The sequence below is a fragment of the Erinaceus europaeus genome, chromosome 17 (genome assembly GCF_950295315.1).
Source record: "Erinaceus europaeus chromosome 17, mEriEur2.1, whole genome shotgun sequence".
Taxonomy (NCBI): Eukaryota; Metazoa; Chordata; class Mammalia; order Eulipotyphla; family Erinaceidae; genus Erinaceus; species Erinaceus europaeus.
Window position 1 is genome coordinate 5,482,312 of NC_080178.1, and position 23,638 is coordinate 5,505,949.

General features: G+C 47.4%; 1 protein-coding gene and 1 long non-coding RNA gene across 2 annotated transcripts; both read left to right on the forward strand.

The window, feature by feature from the left end:
* The first annotated feature begins 11,064 nt into the window (after positions 1 to 11,064).
* LOC132534018 (uncharacterized) lies at positions 11,065 to 12,770 on the forward strand. Its single transcript, XR_009545739.1, has 3 exons — positions 11,065 to 11,275; positions 11,992 to 12,373; positions 12,551 to 12,770. It is a non-coding gene; the product is annotated as an uncharacterized LOC132534018 (long non-coding RNA).
* Positions 12,771 to 12,799: 29 nt separating this feature from the next.
* On the forward strand, positions 12,800 to 17,991 carry LOC103109608 (mas-related G-protein coupled receptor member X4-like). The gene is made up of 2 exons (XM_060177425.1): positions 12,800 to 12,849; positions 14,548 to 17,991. Exon 2 carries the CDS (start codon positions 14,985 to 14,987, stop codon positions 16,254 to 16,256), a length of 1,272 nt encoding a protein of 423 aa, XP_060033408.1. The 5' UTR covers positions 12,800 to 12,849; positions 14,548 to 14,984; the 3' UTR covers positions 16,257 to 17,991.
* The last annotated feature ends 5,647 nt before the right edge of the window (positions 17,992 to 23,638 follow it).

Sequence of the window (23,638 nt, forward strand, 5' to 3'; positions counted from 1 at the left end):
ACCTGGTTTGGTGTATTGCACCAAAGTGAAGGACTTTTCGGGGGGCTTTCAGGTCCTGGTGAATGGAAGTAAAGGAATACCTATGCTGGGGTTGAGAGTGTTTTGCAGAAAACTGAGAAGCATTACACTGTGTATATGTATTACAACGTCTTTTTAATTAATTAATTAGTTAGTTAATTAAATGTGAGCGAGATAAAGAGAGAAGAAGAGACCAGAACACTTCTCAGCTTTGGCTTGTGGTTGCAGTGGGGATTGAACCAGGGACCTCAAGAGCCTCAGGTGTGAAAGTCCTTTGCATAACCATTATGATGACATCTCCCCAACCCTGTACTACAGTTTTTTTTTTTTTTTTAAATCAAGCTACCCACTGATCATTATTTAAGCTGATTCCATGTTTGGGTCATTAAGAATAATTAGACTAGCCACAGGCCCTCTGTAATATAACTAAAATATGCCTACTAACTATCTACAAAACAGAGGACCTCCCCGCCCCCCCCCCCCCAAATCTTCATCTGCACTATTCCAGCCTTTAGGTTCATGATTAGTCAACAAATTGTTTGGCTTTATATGTTAACTCTCTTTTCAGCCACCAGGTTCCAGATGATGACCCCACCAATGTGTCCTGGAGCCCTGCTTCCCCAGAGCCCCACCCCACTAGGGAAAGAGAGAGGCAGGCTGGGATTATGGATCAACCTATCAACACTCATGTTCAGTGGAGAAGCAGTTACAGAAGCCAGACCTTCCACCTTCTGCATCCCACAATGACCCTGGGTCCATACTCCCAGGGGGATGAAGAATAGGAAGCTATCATGGGAGGGGGATGGGATAAGCAGTTCTGGTGGTGGGAATTGTGTGGAGTTGTACCCTTCTTATTCTATGGTTTTGTCAGAGTTTCCTTTTTATAAATAAAAAAATGATTATAGTATGAACAAATTGGTGTATATTTTCTTCTGTAGTAGTGTCTTCCTATCACCTCATCTTAAATCTATCCCATCTCATGGAATAAATAAATGCCTAGGAATCATACTGGTCAATCATATGATATTTTCATCTCTTTAAAAAGAATCTCTATTATGTAGATATTTTAAATATTGCCTTTTCTATTTTTCTCTCATATACATTGTGCAAATCCCTCTATGTATTAATATCTCTCTTATCAAGTCCTATATGAATAACTAGAGGTTGTATTCTTTTTAGAAATTTATTTTTAAAATTTAAAATTATTTTTATTTATTTTATTGGATAAAGATGAAAGTAGAGACTAAAGGGGAGGCAGAGAGGGAGAGAGACAGAAAGACATCTATAGCCCTGCTTCACCACTTGCAAAGCTTTCCTTCTGCAGGTGGAGACCAGAGACTTGAACCTGGGTCCTTGCACATTGTAACATGTGTTTAGCCAGGGGCACCCCCACCCAACCCCCATAGAGTGTATTTTTGTGGAAGGATCGATGAAGAAAAACAATGAGACCATGATAAAGCAATGCTAGTTGAGCCCTCAGTGTCTTCTCTTTGCCCTGGAACCTTTTTTGACTGTGCAGTATCTAACAGAGCAGAGAAAAATTGCTGTCTTTTCTGTTGTTCATATTGTAGCAGGTATATTTTATAGAGAACAATTTTGGGGAAGGAAGGAATCAATAAACTAGAGAATGACTTCATGAAGGTGAAGACACTTGATGATGACAAGACAGTATTGAGCTTCCCACATGATCAACTAGGAGAAAAACTAGCAAGAAAAAAAAAAGGCCAGGCTGGTGTTCTTCTAAGATTTGGGGGACACCTGGGAAGTCATTGAGGTTGGAGTCCATGGAACATAGGAGTGGGAGTGAAAATAAGTGGAGGTGGAGTGGGGACTGGGTGCATATTTTAGACAGGAAACAAATAGTTCCTAGAAGTCAACACTACCTCAATAAAGTAATACTAAAGTTATCATGAGAAGAGGAAGGAGAACAGTAAATGAAAAATAGGCTGGGGAGATAGCATAATGGTTATGCAAAGAGACTTTCGTGCCTGAGGTTCCAAGGTCTCAGATTCAATCCCCAGTACCACCATAAGCCAGACTAAGCAGTGCTCTGGGGTCTCTCTCCCTCTCTCTCTCATACACACACACACACACACACACACACACACACACACACACACACACACACACACATATTAAAAAGAGTATTAAAAAAGAAAATGAAAAAAGGAAACAAAAATTATTTATTACTATGGGGAAATAATATTTCCTAAAACCTCATTTCTTTTCTGATAATATCCCACAGTCAGTGCTGGAAGAGTTAAAGACCCTCTGTGCCCCAAGACCATCACCTCCTCTCTCCTCTCCTTCCAGGGACTCCACAGAAGAGATTCATAATAAGAGACTGTCTCCTGAGAAAGGAGGAAAGCATTCTTCCCCAGCCATTAGAGGAACTAATGTCTCTTCCCTGCCCAGATCTGGAGTGGAGAGAGGTGAAGTCGAAGATAAGCCAGAAACAAGATATTCATCATATAGTGATCAAGCAATCAAGAGAACTTGATTAACACTCATTAACATGTGCATTGAGCAAAGAAGCATCGAGATATAGAAAAGAGTTGGTGTGGGGTCGGGCGGTGGCGCAGTGGGTTAAGCGCATGTGGCGCAAAGCGCGGGGACCGGCGTAAGGATCCCGGTTCGAGCCCCCGGCTCCCCACCTGCAGGGGAGTCGCTTCACAGGCGGTGAAGCAGGTCTGCAGGTGTCTGTCTTTCTCTCCCCTTCTCTGTCTTCCCCTCCTCTCTCCATTTCTCTCTGTCCTATCCAACAACGAATTGTGTCAACAAGGGCAACAATAATAACCACAACGAAGCTACAACAAGGGCAACAAAAGGGGGAAAAAAAAAAGAAAATGGCCTCCAGGAGCAGTGGATTCATGGTGCAGGCACCGAGCCCAGCAATAACCCTGGAAGAGGAAAAAAAAAAAAAAAGAAAAGAGTTGGGGTATTGCACCAAAGTAAAGGACTCTGGGGTAGGGGGGAGGGTCAGGTCCTGGAACAGGATGGCAGAGGAGGACCTAGTGGGGGTTGTATTGTTATGTGGAAAACTGGGAAATGTTACGCATGTACAAACTACTGTATTTTACTGTCAACTGTAAACCATTAATCCCCCAATAAAGAAATTAAAAAAACAATAATTAATAAAACAATATATTAACCTATCTAAAGAAAGGCATTGACAGCAATGTAGTAACAGTGGGGGACACCACTATTCCCTCGGACCAACAGAGAGAAATCTTAAAGCATACCACATTCCATGATCAAATAAAGAAGAAATAAAAATCTGAACTTAACAGTTCCTGGTCACAAAGAAATTGAAACAGTATTCAAAACCCTCCCCCTAAACACAAGTTAAGTAACTTTCACAAAAACTTTTATAGAAGAATTAATAGTTCACAAATTCTTCCAAAGAGTTTAAGAAAAACATCTAAACATATTTTATAAGTCCCATGTTACCCTGATTCTAAAACAAGAGAAAGAAACGTGGTGGCTGCGTGCGTGCGATACACGTAGTTATATACCTATGTCTCTGATGTACATGCAGAAATCCTTAACAAAACGGTAGGAAACTGAACATTAATGTACACTTAAGAATTAAATGGACCATGTCCAGTGGAGAAGCAATTACAAAAGCCAGGTCTTCCACTTTCTGCTCCCCATAAATAATTTTGGGGAGTCGGGTTGTAGTGCAGCAGGTTAAGCGCACGTGGCACAAAGCACAAGGACGGGCTTAAGGATCCTGGTTTAAGCCCCCCGGCTCCCCACCTGCAGGGGAGTTGCTTCACAGGCAGTGAAGCAGGGCTGCAGGTGTCTGTCTTTCTCTCCCCATCTCTGTCTTCCCCTCCTCTCTCCATTTCTCTCTGTCCTGTCCAACAACAATGACATCAATAACAACAATAAAAATAACTACAACAATAAAACAACAAAGGTAACAAAAGGGAATAAATAAATTAAAAATAAAGAATTTTGGTCCATACTCTCATAGGGATAAAGAATAGGAAAGCTTCCAATGGACAGGATGGGATACGGAACTCCGTTGGTGAGAACTGTATAGAATTGTACCCCTATTATCTTGCAATCTTGTTAATCATGATTAAACCACTAATAAAAAAATTAAAAAAAAAGAGAATTGAATGGACCAAAAACCCCAGAGGGGGATAAATATTAGGGGAAGATGACCAGAGGGCTCTGAACTCCAATTCTATCAGGACCCGGAGAGAGAAGAGAAAAAAATGAAGGACATTCAGAAGTAGCAACAGGTGTAGGTGTGACTTAGGAAGAAAGAGAAGGCAAAACCGCAGAAAAAATGGGGAACATATATAAATATAGATAGTTATAGACAAAACAGCCCATAGTTGTGACCTTGGGAGAACTATTGCAGGTTCCCATGGAGGGGACAGGGTCACAGAACTCAGGTGGTAGGAATGGTGTGGAATTGTACCCTTGTTATCTCATAATTTTGTTAGTCAGTATTAAGTCACTAGTAAAAAAGGAAAAGATCAATAAACAAACGAGAAAAAACAGTTAAATATGTCCTTCAGGATAAAATGTATGGATCTTAGTTACTAGTGAAGTAAGGAAGGAGGTTAAAGAGTATGTGTGTGTGGCGGTTAAGTAGCATAATGGATCAAGGGGATGAGACCCTTGGCACACAGAAGAAAGCACACGGAGTGAGGGAGAGAGAGCCACAGGTAGCAGGGCGGCCGGGCCCCTTATTGTCCTCAGCTGGGCCTTTTAGACCATCAGCCGACACAGCTTAGACACGAGCAACCGTTGTTACACCAGGTTCGCCAGCTCAGCACTTACATGAGGCAGGGGTGCCCGGTGCAGAAGGTGCCAGGTGCAAAACACGGGCCTTGAGCCGCAGCTGACACCTGGAACTTGAACCAGCCATAGCTATCCCGACACTCACAGGCACAGTGCTGACCTTGTGAGTGGCCAAGGACTCTCTGCTAGCCACGTCCTGACTCACCTGGAGGGCTTTATCCTTGAAGGCCTGGGCTAACTTGTTCAGACAGAAAGAGAGGCAGAGAGAGGGCTGGGTGGTGGGGCACCTGGTCGAGCACACGTTACAATACACAAAGGACTTGGGTTTGAGCCCCTGGTCCTCACCTGCAGGGGGAAAGCTTTGTGAGTCGTGAAGCAGTATTGTAGGTGTCTTTCTCTCTCTCTCTTCCTCTTTCTCTCTGTCACCCCCTTCCTTCTCCATTTCTGGATGTCTCTATCCAATAAATAAATAAAGACAATAATAATAATAATAATAAAAAAGATAGAGGCAGAGGGAGGGAGGGAAAGAGTCTACAACATCAAATTGTACTCCCGTGTGGTGTGCTGAGGGCTCGAACCTGGGTTGGTGCGAGTGGCGAAGTGGACCCCCCCAGATGAGTTATTTTGCTAATCCCCATTTCACTCCCCCCCGAATAAAGAAATATATTAATTAAAACATAAAACAGACAAGTAACAGTGACAACAAAATAGAGCCTGATTTGGGGGGTGAGAGGAGAGAGAAGGATCCCAGATCTTCTCTTCCCAGACTGTTTCCTGAAAATGGGATCTCTGATGTGAGGTTAAAGTCCTCCCAACGGCAGGGCAGTCAAAGTCTGATCACCAGAATCTTTATGGCAATGGAACACCTTACAGTTTCCTTGATACCAAATGGTTCCTTGGGTTTTGCTAGGAGCCTATGGCTTCTATGAGTGTAAACAGCAGTCTCAGCGCTCAGCGTTCTTTTCTTTTTTCTTTCTTCCTCTCCTCTCCTCTCCTCTCCTCTCCTCTCCTCTCCTCTCCTCTCCTCTCCTCTCCTCTCCTCTCCTCTCCTCTCCTCTCCTCTCCTCTCCTCTCCTCTCCTCTCCTCTCTCCTCTCTTTTTCCTTTCCCTTTTCTTTTTTTCCCTCGAGGGTTATCAGTGTGGCTCGGTGCCTGCACCATGAATCCACTGTTCCTGCGTCCATTTTTTTCAATTTTGTTTTTTTTTGATAGGACAGAGAAATTGAGATGGGAAGGGAAGATTCAGAGGGAGTGAAAGATCAACACCTGATGTCTTGCTTCGTTACTAGTGAAGCATCCCACCCCTGCAGGTGGGGAGGCAGGCGCTGGAGCCAGGATCCTTGAGCTTTGTACTATGTGCGCTTAACCGGGTGCACCACTGCCCAGCCCCTCAAGCTTACTTTTCTCTTTTCTCCTTCTTCTTCTCCTCCTCCTCCCCCTCCTCCCATCCCCTTCTCCTACCCTCCCCCACCCCTCCCCTCCTTCATCTTCTCCTCCCCCCTTCCCCTCCCCCTATTCTCTTTCTTCTTCTTCTTCTTCTTCTTTTTATTTGATGGGGGAATTAATGGATTACAGTTGACAGTAAAATACAATGTTTGTACATGAATAACATTTCGACATAATAATACAACCCCCACTAGGTTCTCCTCTGCCATCATGTGCCAGGACCTGAACCCTCCCCAGAGTCTTTTACTTTGGTGCAAGACACCAACTCCAGTCCAAGTTGTGCTTAGTGTTTTCCCTTCTGATCTTGTTTTCCAACTTCTGTCTGTGAGTGATTCAAGTCTCCTTGAAAACTGAAATTAGACACATGACCCTTTACACCTTATGGCTTTAATCCCATACTCCTGCCTATTTACACTAAAGAGACAAAAACAAACAAACAAGGCAACTACAAAATAAAGAATAACAATTCTGGGAGTCGGGCTGTAGCGCAGCGGGTTAAGCGCAGGTGGCTCAAAACACAAGGACCGGCATAAGGATCCCTGTTCGAACTCCGGCTCCCCACCTGCAGGGGAGTCGCTTCACAGGTGGTGAAGCAGGTCTGCAGGTGTCTATCTTTCTCTCCTCCTCTCTGTCTTCCCGTCCTCTCTCCATTTCTCTCTGTCCTATCCAACAATGACAACAACAGTAATAACTACAACAATAAAACAAGGGCAACAAAAGGGAATAAATAAATAAAATAAATATTAAAAAAAAAAGAATAACAATTCTGTGACACCCCCCCCCCCCCAAACAGCCTATACTATTTCCCAGGAGTTTCCCTTCCATTTCTTGGCCCAGGACAAGAGTTTCTCAGTGTCAGCACCGGACATTGTGGGTCACAGACAGTTCAAAGAGGGATGTCTGAGCAGACTGAGCGGACGCCATCTTGTGTCCAGACTCCATCTTTCTGAAGAGAACGACTGAGTTTCTTTAGGCCTAGTCCTCTCTGAGAACTGTGTGAAGACATGTTCACCTTTCCTCATGGGAACCAGAGCTATTCTGACTACAAAACCTGTGAACTATCAGACACGCGATTTCTAATCATCCCTAGTTTTTGCGGTGTCATCCTGCCCCATCATTCTTTGTCCCCAAGCCCTCTTACACTAAGACCCCAGAGGGACAGAATCTGAGAGGCTGCTGTGTGGATCTGTGCTTCCTGTTTTGCCAGTCTAAGGCCCTGAATAAAGGTCCATCTTTGGTTTTAGCTTAGTCATTGTTTTCTCAGTCAACAAGCAGCGGAGCTAATTCTTCATTGTTGCCCTTGCCCTGTCCTTGCAAAGCCTCTGCTAGCAGCTGTGACCTCTGCCCACCGGATGTCTGGGTGCTTCCTCCTCCCCAGGTGTAGACTCTGAATGTCTGGAGATGTTGTTGAGTTCTCCCCCAGGGCAAAATCATCCCCAATGAGAAGGCTAACCTAGGATAATGATCAGGACACACGTGTGGCCAAAGTGAGACAGCTTTACGCAATTATAGAAGCCAGACCTTCCCCCTTCTGCACTCCATAATGATCCTGGGTCCATGCTCCCAGAGGGATAAAGAATAGGGAAGCTTTCAAGGGAGGGCATGGGATATGGAACTCTGGTGGTGGGGATTATGTGGAATTATACTCCTCTTATTTCCATTTTATAAATAAATAAAAAATATAAAATTAAAAAAAATGTGTGAACAACTTGAAATCCATTTCTGAAAAAGGGCTGAAAGTATAGAAATGTGTGGAAGTGAAATAAATGTGTCACAATTAAACTTAAAAAAAAAGAGAGAAGAACAGGAAAGTTATCAAGGGAGGGAACGGGATATGGAGTTCTGCTGGCAGGAATTGTGTGGAATTGTACCCCTCTTATCCTATGGTTTTGTCAATATTGCCATTTTATAAATAAATTTAAAAAAATAGAGAGAAAGAGAGAGGAAGAAGAGTATTGTTCTATGATATGTAGCCTATTTCCTTGAGTTTTTGATTTTAATGCTTATTTAGTAATGATTTGGGAGAGAGAGAGAAGAGAGGAGAGGAGAGGAGAGGAGAGGAGAGAGAGAGAGAGAGAGAGAGAGAGAGAGAGAAGGGCATTACCCTGGGATATGTAGACTCTAAACTGTGGAGCTACAACTTTTCAAATTTGATGATGGTCATCTCATAGACTTTCTTTTCTTGAGCATTGATGATTTTTGACCACAGAGATTCCCACAGGAAGATGACGTAGTGTCTGGGGCTTTGTAAAGGATTTCAATCTATACTGTAATCTTGCCATTTTGTAACAAACTATTAATAACAAATAAAAAAATTACAAAAAGAATTGATGTTAAAAATAAATCAGAGAGAAATATGCTAGAATGATGACTTAAGAGAAAATGTTGCTGGGGCCAGGTGGTGGCACACCTGGTTGAGTGCCCATGTTACAATGATAAGGACCCAGGTTCAAGACCCTGGTCCCCACCTGCAGGGGGAAGCTTTACAGGTAGTGAAGCAGGGCTGCAGGTGTTTCTCCCCCTCTCTCTCCCTTCCCTCTTGATTTCTGTCTGTATATAATAAAAATTAAACAAATGAATAAAATATTATTAAAAAGAGAGTGAAAAAAAAAACAGCTTCACACCTGTCCCCTTCTCAGGGACAGGGGGACTCAGGTGACATTGGAAAATGCTCTCAGTGTTTTTTTCATAAGCACCATCAGAGAAGAAATTCTTATTTTTCTTTTAACCCATGAGGATATTTTTGTGTTTCTTTTTGTGTTTTAGAAATCTAGTTTGGGGCTGGGGAATAGCATAAGAGTTCTGTGAAAAGACTCTCATGGCCAAGGCACCAAAGATTCCAGGTTTAATTGCCTGCACTACCAGAAACCAGAGCTGAGCAGTGCACTGGTAAAAAAAAAAAAAAGATTTACTGGGGGCAGATGATGGTTTGCCCAGTAGAGCACACACATTGCCATGTACTAGGACTCAGGTTCAAGCTCCCAGTCCCCATCTTCAGGGGGGAAGCTTCATAAGCAGTGTAGCAGTGCTGCAGCTATCTCTGCTTCTCTGCCCCACTTCCCATTTCGTTCCTGCTCTTTATCTCTTTCTGTCTCTTCCTCTGTATAAAAAATGACTGTTGGAAACAGTGGAGTCATGCAGGGACCGAGCCCCAGGTGGAAAAAAAAATAGAATCTAGTTTGTTGCTGAGATATATTTTTAAATTAATTAATTCATTAATTATTTACCAGAGCGTTGCTGAGCTCTGGCTTATGGTGGTATAGGGGATTGAACCTGGGACTTTGGAGTCTCAGGCATGAGAATCTCTTTGCATCACCATGATGCTGTCTCCCTGGCTCACATACAAGCTTCTTAAAAGGAAGATCTCCTGAGAGATAGTTCACCTGGCAGAGTGCACACTTTGTCATGCAGGTTGGAGCCCCTGGCACCATGGGGAAGCTCTAGGAGTGGTAGAGTGGCCTGCCCATCTCTCTCTCTCTCTCTTGATCTCTCTCTCCTTTTCTCTCCCTCTCTCTCTCCCCCTCTCTGTCTTTCTAACTGAAGTTTAAAGGAAACAAAGTCTGCTGGGAGTCATGGCGTCATGCAGGCACAGAGCCTTGGTGGCCTAAATGTTTCTGAAATGTGCTGGAATATAGCTCACCTGGTAAGGTGCATGCCTTGCCCTGTGCCTGGCCTGGGTTCAAGCCCTGGTGCCATATGAGAGGGACACGGCCCTGGGGGAAACTCTGGTGCTGCACTAACTCTCTGTTAGTCTCTGTCTCTCTAAATTGTCGGCTCAGGGGTGGTGAAATAGTGCATGCATGCGCTCCTAACTAAGGAAGGAAGGAAGGAAGGAGGGAAGAAGGTGGGGATGGGTGGTCACACATGGGTTAAGCACACATAGTACGGAGTGCAAGGACCTGAGCAAGGATCTGGGTTCAAGTTCCCAGCTCCCTGCCTGCAGGGGGAAAGCTTCACAAGCGGTGAAGCAGAGCTGCAGGTGTCTCTCTGTCTCTTTCTCTCTCTATCTCCCCATATCTCTCAATTTCTTTCTGTTTTATCCAATAAAATGGAAAAGATGGCCACTAGGAGCAGTGGATTTGTAGTGCAGGCACTGAACCCCAGAGATAACCCTGGAGACAAAGAAAAAAAAAGAAATAAAGAAATGAAGGAAGGTAGAGAAAGCAACTTTGAATATCAGTGGGGGTAGGGGCCTGGGGATATAGCATAATGGATCTGCAAACGATTTTCATGCCTGAGGCTCCAAGTCCCCAGCACCACCATATACCACAGTTGAGCAGGGCTCTGCTAAAACAATTGATAGTAAATTAAAAATAAATATTGAACACCAGTGGGATTGGTGAGTGCACTTTTAGGCACTTCAGATGAATCAGATTGGAGATCAGAGGGCAGAGGGCAGAGGGCAAGAGCACCATCTCAAAGCAAAGTGCAGGATTCTGTCTGAGCCCTGAGTGTCCTCTCAAAGCAATGGCTCCTGACTGGACAGAGTCAGAACCTCAGGATGGTTGTCAGTGGCTTCGGTTACACCTCTGCCCACATAGTTTTCTGTGCAATCCATCAGCAACATGTTCTCACGGTTGTTAGCAAGGCAGCTTCACTGCTGGTCTTCTTCCAACTGCCTGGAGTCACTTGCCTGAACTATGGGATGGCTTCGACACCACCATCTTGTCAGAACAACATTGCCTCACCACCAAACTGATTTCTTCCACCTCCTTTTCCATTAATTTTCTTCTTCTTTCTATATCATTTGACAGGACAGAGCAACAATGCAAGGGGAATGAGAGAGAGAGAGAGAGAGAGAGAGAGAGAGAGATCTACAGCATTGCTTTACTTCTCTACCTGTTACTGTTCCTCACTTTATATGAACTGCTGTAAATAATGTTATCATCTGCATGAAAACTCAACCCACAGGTTTCTATTTGTGTCTTGTCTCTCCCTGAACACAATTAGAGGCACTCTGTCAGGAGAGACAGGTAGACCAGCAGTCCCTGCTTTCTGAAACTCTCTCTGGACTTCAAGACATACTTTGGGAACTTGGTTCCCTAGTAGAGGTGAGTGTTCAGTAAGACATCCCTGAGGGGCTGGCCAGTGGCTCTCCTGGTTGGGCACATGGGCTCATGACCCTGGTCTCCATCTAGAAGGAAACTTCCCAAGTGGTGAAGTAGTGCTGCAGGTCTTTCTCTTCTCCTGTTCTATCTGCCCGTACATCTCAATTGCTTTCTGCCTCTATTTAATAAATAAATGGAGTACTGAAAAGAAGATACACTTAAATCTCATGGGAAAAAGGACAGAAAGACAAACGTTTCACTTATGATTTAGTGACTCATATCAATGAAATAGTTGTTAGGGGAAAAAAAATGGAGTCATGGTTTTGTTGTTAAAATTTTCGGAGGCTCTAGCCGGCCGGGCTAGCTTCACGGGCGGGTAACAGAGACGCGGAGACAACGGCTGGGCAGGGAAGCTGTATTTCTTTATTCAGGAACAACGATTCATAAACTAAACCGAACTAATCACCAAACAGAACTCTGCTGTCTCTTTGCGGCGGCGGCGGCGGCGGCGCAAGCACTCTCTCCAACTCTGCCACTCTCGAACTCAGGAACCCTGGAACTCTCGCGGGGGTTCCTTGGGGCGGGGCCAAGCAGGCCCGCGAAATTAACAGGAATGATCCAATTCTCTTGGCGGGGGAGAATTAGAACCCAATGTAAAGCATACAACATGGTTTGGTGTTCCTCTCCCTTCTGAGTCACATATTTTTTTGTTCTCACAGGACAAGTTGTGGCCCCAGATGGACACACAGGACTCAGAGAGGGACAGAACCTGTCTGAGCCTCACACCTTCCATCCTGCCAGTGTCCTGCTCAGTCCTGAGGTGGGCAGTGGGCACTGAACACTGACCACAAGGACAGAAGCACTTCCCTCTCTGTCGTAGCTGGTCAGGAGGGGGTCAGGGAGCACTGGGTACAGGAGCCCCTCCAACTCTGCTCAGAGTCAAGCCCATTTCCTCTCTTCTCTTCACTGTCCCTCAGGACACCTGCCCTGTTGTTCCTCAGATGGGCAGGAGATGGGCTCCTTCCAGGGACTGATGGCGCCTTCCAGGGGCGACAGTGAGAGGAAATGGCGCTCACACCTGCTTCTGTCAGCCTCCTGGGGGTGAGATTTTATCACTGATTCTCTTTGAGCGCCTTCTCCTGTGCTCTTTAGGGAAATGATATGCTCCAATTTCCATTCTGTTTGTTTTGTGCATGCTTCTTAAGGAAGCATAATGTCTCTTCAATTATATGAAATACATATTGCTGCTAATTATTTTCTCAGCTTGTACTTACTTAGAGGTCCTATCAGGAGATGGGTCCTCTCCACAGGGACCTTCTAGAAAGCATCAAGGAGGGAAGTCCAGCACTCAGGGGCTCTGAGAGTCTCTGAGCAGGCCCACGTGATGGAGGAGGGAAGGGCAGGAGGGTCCCTGGGACCCAGCACAGAGCCTGCCCTCAGCTCAGCTCAGCCTCTGACACAGGGAGCTGGTTGATCCCCTCTGCTCACACTGGGGACACATCCCAGGACCCCAAGAGCACAGAGACGCTGCAGCACCCCCCAAGCTCAGGCTGGCCCAGCCTCTGGAGGAGATGCAGGTGAGAAGGGTCTGTGTTTTATTACCTCTGCTCTGGACCATGGCTCCTTCTCTGCTCTCAGCTTCTCTGTCCTCCCTCTGCAGGCTGAGTCTGAGGGGGCGTCCTTTCCACGGTCACTGTGTCTGCTCCTGGGTCCAAGGGGCTGGTTGACTGGCTGGTGTGATTGTCTGTTAGAAATAAGACAGTGTCCCGAGGACAGAAGGGAAGTCCGGACTTTTCAGAGAATCCTGGTGGGATCCTGACTGACCCCCTTCTGAGCACGTTCCTACACTTTCTTTTTGTTCTCATTGCCTCCTAAGATACAAGAGACGTTAAGAGTTCAGTAGAAGTTGTACTTCAAGTCAAGGGGATGCTCCAGGGTTTGGCATCTGCTGACAGCTTCCCAGAGGAAACACTGGAAGCACAGCTCTCTTGGTCAGGAAGGGCACAGGGAGGTGTGGGGAAGGGATGGCTTGGAAAGCAGGAATGTGGCAAGATGGTTGGGGGTGGTCTGTGCTGAGGGCCCACCGTGCGTTCCTGAAACTCCACAGTTCTGTGAGCCCACGGTAACTGGATTTAACACACAGTGCTACAGGCCTAGGGGAAGGTGGAGAAAGAAAACCAAAACACAGCCATTTCCTGTGTTAAAATGAGCAGGTGTAGACACACAGAATTGACAGAGCCAGCTGGACTGGGAGTGGGTCCAGGTCTGCCTGGGCGGCAGTGACCACACTCTGTGTCCTGCTCTGATGGACATGTCACCAGAAGAGTCACATGAGAAGTGGGTCACAGGTGCAGTGAGACAGCCCTCAGCTCTGCTCTGTCCCACAGGAAGTCCTGTGAGAAGGACCAATGACCATGTGGTGGATTTGCTAGTTAGTGTCTACTCAGAGCTGACAGCAAGAGGGAAAGAAGGACAGAGAGACAGTGTCCTGGCATGACATGGTGAGAATAGGAGCACAGGGAACCTGGGGACAAGGTGTGCTGTCTGTCACAGGTGGTCTCATCCTTTCCCTGAGCTCATGCCCATGGACACATGCTGGCCTCAGACAGGACAATCCTGACAGTCCTGAAGTCGGGCCAGGGTGGGGACAGGACGTGTGAGGACAGACCAGCAGTCGCCCAGAGCTCAGACACAGCAGTGTCTCACGGGACAGAGCCTCTCAGCTCAGGGTGGCCTTAAAGGCCTGATTCTGTGGTCATGAAACTAAAAGGCTGGCTAGTTGCTGAATTGTTATTGATTGTGGATAATGAAAAAATTCCATTCTTCATACCAATTGTAGTCAAACTTGACATTGTGCAGTCTTCTCTGGATGGACTTAGAAACATTTTTTCAAGCTGTTGTTGTGAGTGTGTTGGGGAGGGGGGTGTGTATTTGTGTGACTTTGTGTATTTGTGTGATTGTTGGAAACTACTGTGAGCCAGCACTACCACTGTTTCCTCTGGGCATAATAATAACAGCTGTCTGTACACATGTGGCCCAGAAGGTGGCGCAGTGGCTAGAGCGTTGGACTTAAAAGCCTTGAGGTTCAAGATCTGCCAATGAGGTGGCTTCTTCCGGTGCTAAAGTGATGTTCTGTTTCTATCTCTCCTTCATGTTGGTAACTCACATAAATAACAGCTGAAAAAACAAAAACATGTAACATTCGTTAGTGATGTCTTTGGCTTAAAGGTTTAATATTACTTTGACGTAATGATTCTGTTTCCTCACTTGTACAGCGTGTGTAATTTACAGAGTTCTCCAGAACAGTCAGCTTTGCTGAGAGGAGAGTCCAACTGAGGAAGATCTAGAGGCCAGAGGACAGCAGGGTCCCAGCTGGACCCCTGGAGGCTCAGACATCAGCATCACAGGGTCTGTGTCCCAGGCTCTAGGCACACGTGTGTTCAGGATTCCAGGATTCTGCAGGGTGTCAGGAGAGACTGGACTTTGGGGTCAGGACGGGGCTCATCTGCTTGCTGGAGCCTTGAGGCTGTGAGAGCAGGTCCTGCCTGGAAGGGGTTCCCCCAGAATCTCAGGCTGTGTCCTTGTCCCAGGCTGGGGAGGTCTGAGCCTCCGTGTGTGCAGAGACAGGACCCCTGAGCTCAGAGACCCTGATCTGTCCCCATCCCACCTTCACAGGAGACACTGAACAGGGCCAGCAGGCGGTTTCTAGCCCATGATGAACACCACAGGCTTCTCTGCACTGGACACTGAGGACTATGCTCTGTCTTTAGATGCAGGGGAAGTACCATACAGTGAGAACCTTTATCTGGACATTCTTGATGTCAGCAATGAGTCAGAATCTTCAGGAGGAAGCAGCTCTTTGGGCATGAAGGACACTTCTGAGTTTTATAATAAGACTGTATTTTCAGCAGTGGGAGAAAGAGTGAATAATTTTATACCTATAACACAAATGCTTCTTCACTATGATCTACAGACACCCCTGCATGTAAAGTTGTTGCATGAAAACATCACAAAGAACACCACATTTTTGAAAGATATTAAAGTGAACGACTCTGATTTCCCAGTTCACCTGGTGACAGTGCTCATCTGCCTCCTTGGCTTGGTGGGGAACGGGGCTGTCATCTGGCTGCTGGGCTTCCGCGTGAAGAGGAACCCCTTCTCTGTCTACATCCTCAACTTGGCCGTGGCCGACTTCACCTTCCTCTTGGCCAACAGTGTCTGGCTCACAATTGCTCTTCTAAATCTAGGACTGGCTGTGCTTTATAAGCTCACAGAAGCAGTGGAAATCTCTTCCTTCCTGGTGGGTCTGAGCCTGCTGATGGCCGTCAGCACCGAGCGCTGCGTCTCTGTGCTCTGGCCCCTCTGGTACAGATGCCACCGCCCGGCCCATCTCTCCTCCATCCTGTGTGCCCTCATCTGGGGGCTGGGCTCTTGCTCAGTCATAGCCTGGTGCTTGTGTTTCTTCTTTGTGGACACTGAATGTCCTGTAGTATTTTTGCTCTGTTGTGTGACATCGTTCCTCACCTTCCTGGTGCTCTGTGTGTCCAGCCTGACTCTGCTCATCCGGGTCCAGTGCAGCTCCAGGAGGAGGCAGCCCAGCAGGCTCTACCTGACCATCCTGCTCAGCGTGCTGGCCTTCCTGCTGCTCACGCTGCCCTATGGGGTGGCCACCATGGTCCACAGACTCTCGCCGTCCCCGCCCCCATATTACGGCATTCTAAGGAATATCTTCTACCCCCTCCTGGTCCTCAACAGTGTGGTGAACCCCATCATCTACTTCTTTGTGGGGAGACACAGGCAGCTGCAGGGCCGGAAGCCACTTGGGGAAGTGCTCCAGAGTGCGCTGACAGATGAGGAGGAGATGAAGGAGCAGTGTAGTGAGGCCACTGTCCCCAGAGGGGCTGTGTGTCTCCCAGGGGCTGGAGTAGCAGTTCTCCCAGGATCTTGTTCTGACCTGCACACAGGGCTGCCTGTGCAGCTCTAGGTGAGAAAGTCCTTGGTCACAACCCCATTCTCTGGGGGAGTTTATGTGACTGACAAGTGTGTTGAGCTGGCAGGCTACTGCTGGCACTAGATTGACAGCAGGAGGCTGTGACATGCATCCCCATTCCCTGCTGGCCTCTTTCATCAGGGAGTTTCCCTCTCACATTTGTTCATTCAGGCTTTCTCATCTTTCTCTTGTCTAGAGAGTGGCGACCAGGCCTGGGTACAGGGTATCCCCCAACTGCAGGGACCTCTGTGGCTTGTCCTCATGGCTGATCCCACAGTCACGGTCTCTGACTCCCATTGTGCTGACATGCACAGCCCCCCAGGCCATGTGCTGCAAACCCCCTCTCCTTCACCACTTGCAGAGTGTGAGCGCCTGTCTTGGGTGAACTCTCATCTCTAAGGTGTTTGGGGTCAGGTGCTGATACTCACATCCCCACCTGTCGCTGAGCTGACTTCCGGTGTATCCACATTCCACACACAAACCCTCTGGGCATGTCTACTCTGCAAGGCAAGTGCTGTCCTGCTCTGCTCAGACTCCACTTTGGGAGGGGGGACATCCTGGGACATCCTCACCAGCTGGACAGGCAATGTCCACTTGTGTTCCCTGAGTGTCAGATGTGAGCGTGACAGACACCAGGCCTCTCTCATAGGGCAGCCTGGGCCAGAGAGAGAGAATGGACACAGTTGTCCCCTCGCTGGTCCTCCCCATCTGTGTGTTCATCTCACCCTGGTCCTGTCTTCACCACAGTCCATCCATTCTCTAAGTCTGAAGGTATCTCCACAGGGTCCCCACTCTATACCCCCCACTGTCCTCTGGTGTCCTCTCTGCATGCCTGGCTCCCTCCCTCTGCTCTGAGACCCTGTGCTGCTCCAGCAGGGGACACCCAGCAGGGTCCCTGTGTCAGGGGTCAGGGCCCCCTCAGCCTTGCCTGCTAATGGGCAGGGAGACATGGTGTCTCCCTCAGTGAGTCTGCGCAGTAGATGTATCTGCAGCAGGCCCCCCCCCCAGCAGGGGGAGTGGTGCCCAGACCTTGGCCATCTGGCAGCCAGACTGTGACATGGTGCCCTGGCCCATCTCCCCTCAGTGTCCTTCTGCTTCCTCTTGTTCACTGGGTTTTCCTATACACCTACAGTTGGTTAAGGGACAGATTCCTCTCAACTTAGTTTTCCTGGTTAGGAAAATGGCATCCACACTTTAACTTTTCAGCTTCACACTCATTGTGACCACACTTCCTCTTAGAGAAACTGATGTTACTTCTTCCTGACAATCTCCTCACAGTCTGTAATGACCCCGTTTGGTCTTGTGTGAGCTCCCCCACAGAGGGGATAGATTTTGAGGTTGAGTCTTTTCTGCATGACTCTGTGTCTGTGTTCCAGTGCAGCACACAGCTGGTTGACCCAGTGATACTCTTTATAACACGGATACATTCTACATCCCCATGACCACATATCTCCTCCTGATTACTGATAATAGACTACAAGAAAAACTCAGATGCTCCTTCAAGACTAGAGTTGCCATTCTGCACAATTGCCTTCTATTAAAGATTGCTTGCCTTAAATTCTAATTGTTTGCACTTTGTTGATTACCAGTAGACAACGAGAAAAAATAAGTTTATGCTGTTGCTTTTATTTTTGAGAAATGCTGTGCCACTAAAAATAGCAGCTTTGTTCTCCATGAGGAATAAATACCATTGTCTCTTTGTATGGCTGTAATAATGTGTCAAATACTTCTCAGCATGGTGTCATATCTATGCAATCTTATTAAACTGTGTGTACATATTCATGGGAGCATAAAGGGATTTGCTCACACCCACGAGTGCTGAGGAGCCCCCACCTGACGCGGGGCTTAGCAGGGCAGGACGGGAGCTGCTCCTGGGCAGCCTGTGTCTCCATCTCACCTGCTCCTCACCCCGTGAGGGACCATCTCCGGGTCACAGCAGCCGCTGCATCTCAGCATGGCCGCCTGTCACCTGACAGTGCTTGTGTGTTATTATCTTACTACTTTGCTAAGTAGTGTGGTATACTAGAGTGTCTCAATTTCAATCTATGGCTGATGTTTTGAGTTGCATCTTGAAAACCTGCTACAGTAACATCTTTTAGTGAGTAGTTTCTGAGTGTTTCTTTTTGTAAAATTTGAGGTAATTTGTTTTCCCTCCACATAGATATTGCAATTTATGGACGAGTCTAACTTTTTGTTTTCAAATATACAGACATTGTCCTTGTTGATAATAACTGGAGATGTCAAGATCAATAATGTTATTTTCTAGACACTTGAAAAACAAAATAAGAAGGAAAGGTGTTGGCCTGAGGAACAGATAGGAGCACAGCTGAGTGAGGTGGGCAGCTCCACCTACCATATTAAAAGAAAGATGGGCTGAGGTGCAGAAGAATGGAAGGAAACACTGTCTTAGCCAATTGAAGAGGTGAGTCCAGATGAATTGGGGGCCCAGGAGGTGGTGCACTGGGGAAGCTTAGGCTGTGGAAGCATGTGTCTGTCTATATGAATGATGTTGCTTGAAAGACATTTAGTAATCATATCTTAGTATGATATCTTTAAATTTCGCAGTAACACTGAATCTGTTGCTGAGTTCCCTTGCAAAGCTCTGTGGTTAGACAATCAGTGTTGTTTTGTGGTTCAAACCTGGTAACAGACAAGAAGATCTTCAATATTCTCCCACAGAGAGGAAACAAAGTTTCATGATTGGATGAAGAGTTGCTCATCTTCACGGTAAAGCTCTGCTAACTCAGCAGCGTATCAGATCAGCACCGTGTGCACCGTTACTGCTCAGTGCAGGTCAGTAATATCTCAATCAAATATAATTAAATGTCTCTCATTACCTGACAAAACTGGCTCATCCTTCCCTGCAGGTGAACTCTCTGTAGTGTCATCTATTGTATATTGCAGCAGACCTGTCTTCACAGGCAGGTCCCCTCTCTGTCCCTGTCCTGAAATCCTAGCACTGGACAGCCCCTTGCTCTCTGCTGAGAGTCAAGTCCATTTTCTCTCCTCACTGCTGTGCCTCCTCCTGGGATGGGCTGGAGACAGGCTGCATCCAGGGATCTAATGGCACCTTCCAGTGGAGACACTGACTGGAAATGGAGCTCACCCCTGCTTCTGTCAGCCCCTGGGGGTGAGAGTGTATCCTTCCTCCTCTTTGTGCCTCTTCTGATGTGGTCTTTGGAGGAGTCCTGCACACCAATTTCAGTTTTGTTTTTCACACACATACTTCCTGGGTAAGCATAATGTTTCTTCATTATGTGCAATACTTATTGCTGCTTACTCTACTTTCTCTGTTCTGAAGTTGCTTAAAAGTAGTGTTAGAAGATGGGTTGTCTCCATTAGGTGGTTCTAGTAGTCATCAAAGATGACCATCCCAGCACTCAGGGGTTCTGAGAGTCTCTGAGCAGGCCCACGTGATGGAGGACGGGAGGGCAGGAGGCTCCCTGGGACTCACCACAGAGCCTGCCCCTTAGCTCAGCTCAGCTCAGCGTCTGACACAGGGAGCTGGTGGGTCCCCTCTGACCACACTGGGGATACATCCCAGGACCCCAGGAGCACAGAGACGGTGCAGCAGCCCCCCATGCTCAGGCTGGCCCAGCCTCTGGAGGAGACGCAGGTGAGAAGAAGGGTCTGTGTTGTGTCTTGTCTGCCCTAAGACCCATGGCTCCTTCTCTGCTCTCAGCCTCTCTCTGCATGCTGGGTATGAGGGGGCATCCTTTCAATGGTCACTAGTTTTGGTCCATGCATTAGGCTGAGTTTGGTGAAAGTGTGCCCTGGAGAAGAGATAGAATGTTCAGGGGACAGAGGGAGAGGGCGACTCTAAGATGCTCTGAGAGTCTTTGAGCAATTTCCAAGTGCCTGTTGCTCCAGCTCATTTTGATTGTCATTTGCTTCTTACCTCCTGAGATAAAACAGGGTTGATGTATCAGAGAGGATGAGCCTCTTTTTCATGGTTTGGATTCCCCAATGGATATTATCATAAAGGGTCTGGTGGCAGCACAGCAGGTGAAATGCACAGGGCATGAAGAGCAAGGACAAGAGTAAGGCTCCCGGTTCAAACCCCCACCTCCCCACCTGCAGGGTGGTCACTTCACATGTAGTAAAACAGGTCTGCACGCGTCTATCTTTCTTTCCCCTCTTGGTCTTCATTTATTCTCTTGATTTCTTTCTGTTGTATCCAACAACAATGACAGCAATAACAACAATAGTGATAACCACAACAATGAAAAACAAGGGCAACAAAAGGGGAAAAATAGCCTCCAGGAGTAGTGTATTCATAATGCAGACACCAAGACCCAGCAAGAACCCTGGAGGGAAAATAAATCAATCAATAAAGGTAATTAAAGAAAGATAAAAGATATCATAATGACCCACTCAGGTTCTAATCTGGGTCCTCATGCACTGAAGGAAGTGTCAGTGTGCTGAGGTTTCTCTCTCTTTTCTCTCTCTATGACATTTTATGATTCTGTCTGAAAAGAAACCTATCAGGATGAATAATGTCTCCAATCTTTGTTAGCCAGTCATTGAAAACAGCCCAGCAAATGAACAGCAGGACAGAGAAGAAGCCGGGACAGGGAGTGGACTCAGCTCAGCCCTGGGTGACAGTGAGCAGACACACTGTGTCCCTGCTCTGAGGGACGTGTCCCCAAGGAGAGTCACCTGAGACCTCAGTCAGGGCACCATGAGGCAGGTCCTAGCTCTGCTCTGTCCCCATGAGCTCCCTGTGAGAGGAGAGACTCCGGGCAGGGCAGCACCCACCTTGTGCAGGGAGCACCCAGCCTCACTGTGCTGTGGGCAGCGCCTTCTCCAGGACCATCCCCTTGTCCTCGCTGTCAGAGTGTGGGGGCAGCCGGGACAGGACAGGAGCTGGAGCTCTGAGCTTCTCCTGCCTCACAGACATGCTCACACGGATGCAGACATGTGGGTGGGGAAAGGTCCCTCCCTGTGCTGCCCCCCTAACCCTCTCTCTCCCTGGAGCACAGAGAAGCTCCCTGTCCACCCTGCTATGCGCACACCCAGAACTCTAGCTGCTAGTGCTCTGCACGCTGTCTCTGTGGGCACACTACACAGGAGCCTCATCTTCTGTTTCTCTCTCTCTCTCTTTTTTTTGTCCTGTTTATGTCTAGAGCTCAGTGCTGGCACCATGAATCCACTGTTCTCAGCAACCACTTGGCTTCCCCTGTTGTATTATTTGATGGGACAGAGAGAAACTGAGAGAGGAGAAGGAGTTGGGGCTAGAGAGAGGAAGAGAGACATCTGCAGACCTGCTTCTCAACTAGGGAGGGTTCCCCCTGCAAGTGGGGAGCTGGGCCTCAAATCAGTGTCCTTGTGTGCTGCTTCTTGTGTGTTCAGTGGAGTTTGCCACTGCCCAGGCCCTCCCTTCGTTGTTTATCTCAGAGTCTGCTTAGCCCCAGGGTGGGGCTCTCTCCCCACCCCAGAACCACAGCCTCCTGAGCTGAGAGCTGTGGAGCCCCCTCTGCCTGGGACCTGCACTCAGCACTCTCACAGGGTGGGCTTGTGCCTGCCTGTCCCTCCCTCTCCCTTGGGTGGGCCTGTGCCTTCCTGTCCCTTCCTCTCCCTTGTCACCTGAGAGCCAGGAACTCTGTAATCTGTAGATCTGGAGAAATCTGACTTCACTCTTTGTAGTGGATTCATTCCCCGTGTTCCCAGGCTATGGGAAGGCTAGGTTTGTAGCTACTGCTTTTGTCACTGAACTTGGTATGTGACCAAATATTCTGCCAGATATTTACATGCAGGATTTTTAAACATTTATTTTTTGCTCCTCACTTTATGGAAGAATGTTTGACACTTAAAATGTGTGTCTGTTGGGTTCATTTGTTTTGTCTTTATTCTCCTAGGGCACTGCTCTGCCCTGGTTTCTTGCGGTGCAGGTAACTGAACCTGAGACCCGGGAGCCTGAGGCCTGAGAGTCTTTCTGCCAAACCTTGATGCCATCGCCCTCAGCCCACTCGGTGTTCATGCCGGGTCCCTGTGCAGGCGCTCTGTGAGCTGAGGACAGTGATCCAGTTCAGGGCACCAGCACCTCACAGCGCTGCTGTGTCCCACTGTTCTTAAGAATTTCTGCAAGTGTAAAATCTACCATTCAGCAAATTAGGAGGATAGAATGAAGTGGAGTGGGGGCTGGGCCACAGTGCACCCAGTTAAGTGCGCATATAACCAAGCATAAGGACCTGGGTTCGAATCCCCACTCTCCTCCAGTGGGCGGGGTCTACTTCGCAAGCTGTGAAGCAGTGCTGCAGGTGTCTTGTCTTTTTCTTCCTGTCTTCGTCTCCCTTTCCTCCCTTATTTTCTCTCTGTCCTATCTAATAAAAATTAGAAAGAGGGGTCCAGATGGAAGTGTAGTGGGTAGAGTGCTCATGGTGCAAAATGCAAGGACAGTATAAAGGGCCCCGTTTCAAACCCCTGGCTCCCCACCTGCAGGGGAGTCGCTTCACAGGCGGTGAAGCAGGTCTGCAGGTGTCTGTCTTTCTCTCCCCCTCTCTGTCTTCCCCTCCTCTCTCCATTTCTCTCTGTCCTATCCAACACTGTTGTTAAAATTTTGGAAGGCTCTTGCCGGCAGGTTGGCTTCACGGGCGGGTAACAGAGACACGGAGACAACGGCTGGGCAGGGCAGCTGTATTTCTTTATTCAGGAACCACGATTCATAAACTAAGACAAACTAATCACCAAACAGAACTCTGCTGTCTCTTTGCAACGGCGCAAACTCTCGAACTCAGGAACTCAGGAACCCTCGCACTCTGGCACTCTGGAACTCTCGTATTGGGGAACCCTCTGAAACTCTCCCACTCTTGAACTCTCTAGGGGCGGGGCCAAGCGGCCCGCAAAATTAACTGGACTGATCTAATTCTCTTGGCGGGGGAGGGCTAGAACAAACCAATGTAAAGCATACGACAATTCCCCCTTTTCTTTTTAACTAAATGACTATAGTATCAAGAACCAGTGTGCTACTAAGGGAAGGCCTGAGGGAGCCATATCTGCCTCTGTGGGCTAAACTTTATCAGCTTAAAAAAACATTTCTTGCCTCTGGGGGGCGTACCTGTCTCGACAGACATTTGTATGGGGGCGGGGAACGGCCTAGAGTCCCAAAGGCAGCTGGCTGCAACTTACTTACTATGAAACAAAACTTGTTATTAGCATATTTCTAAAAGAGAAGGAACTTGAGACTTTTACATATCAACAACGTCTTTTTAACCTTTTGTTACACCCATTCAAGATGGAGACACACCCTAGGTGTGGGCTGAAGAGGAAACCTCAGGCATGAGAATAATTAGCATAGCCATTGTGCGATCTACCATTTCTAATAGAGAAGGTAATGGAGAGTTTTACATATCAACAAGTCTATTTAACCTTTTGTT

Excerpts from the sequence above, each read along its gene's own strand:
- LOC103109608 (XM_060177425.1), top strand. The coding sequence starts at position 14,985 with ATGATGAACACCACAGGCTTCTCTGCACTGGACACTGAGGACTATGCT.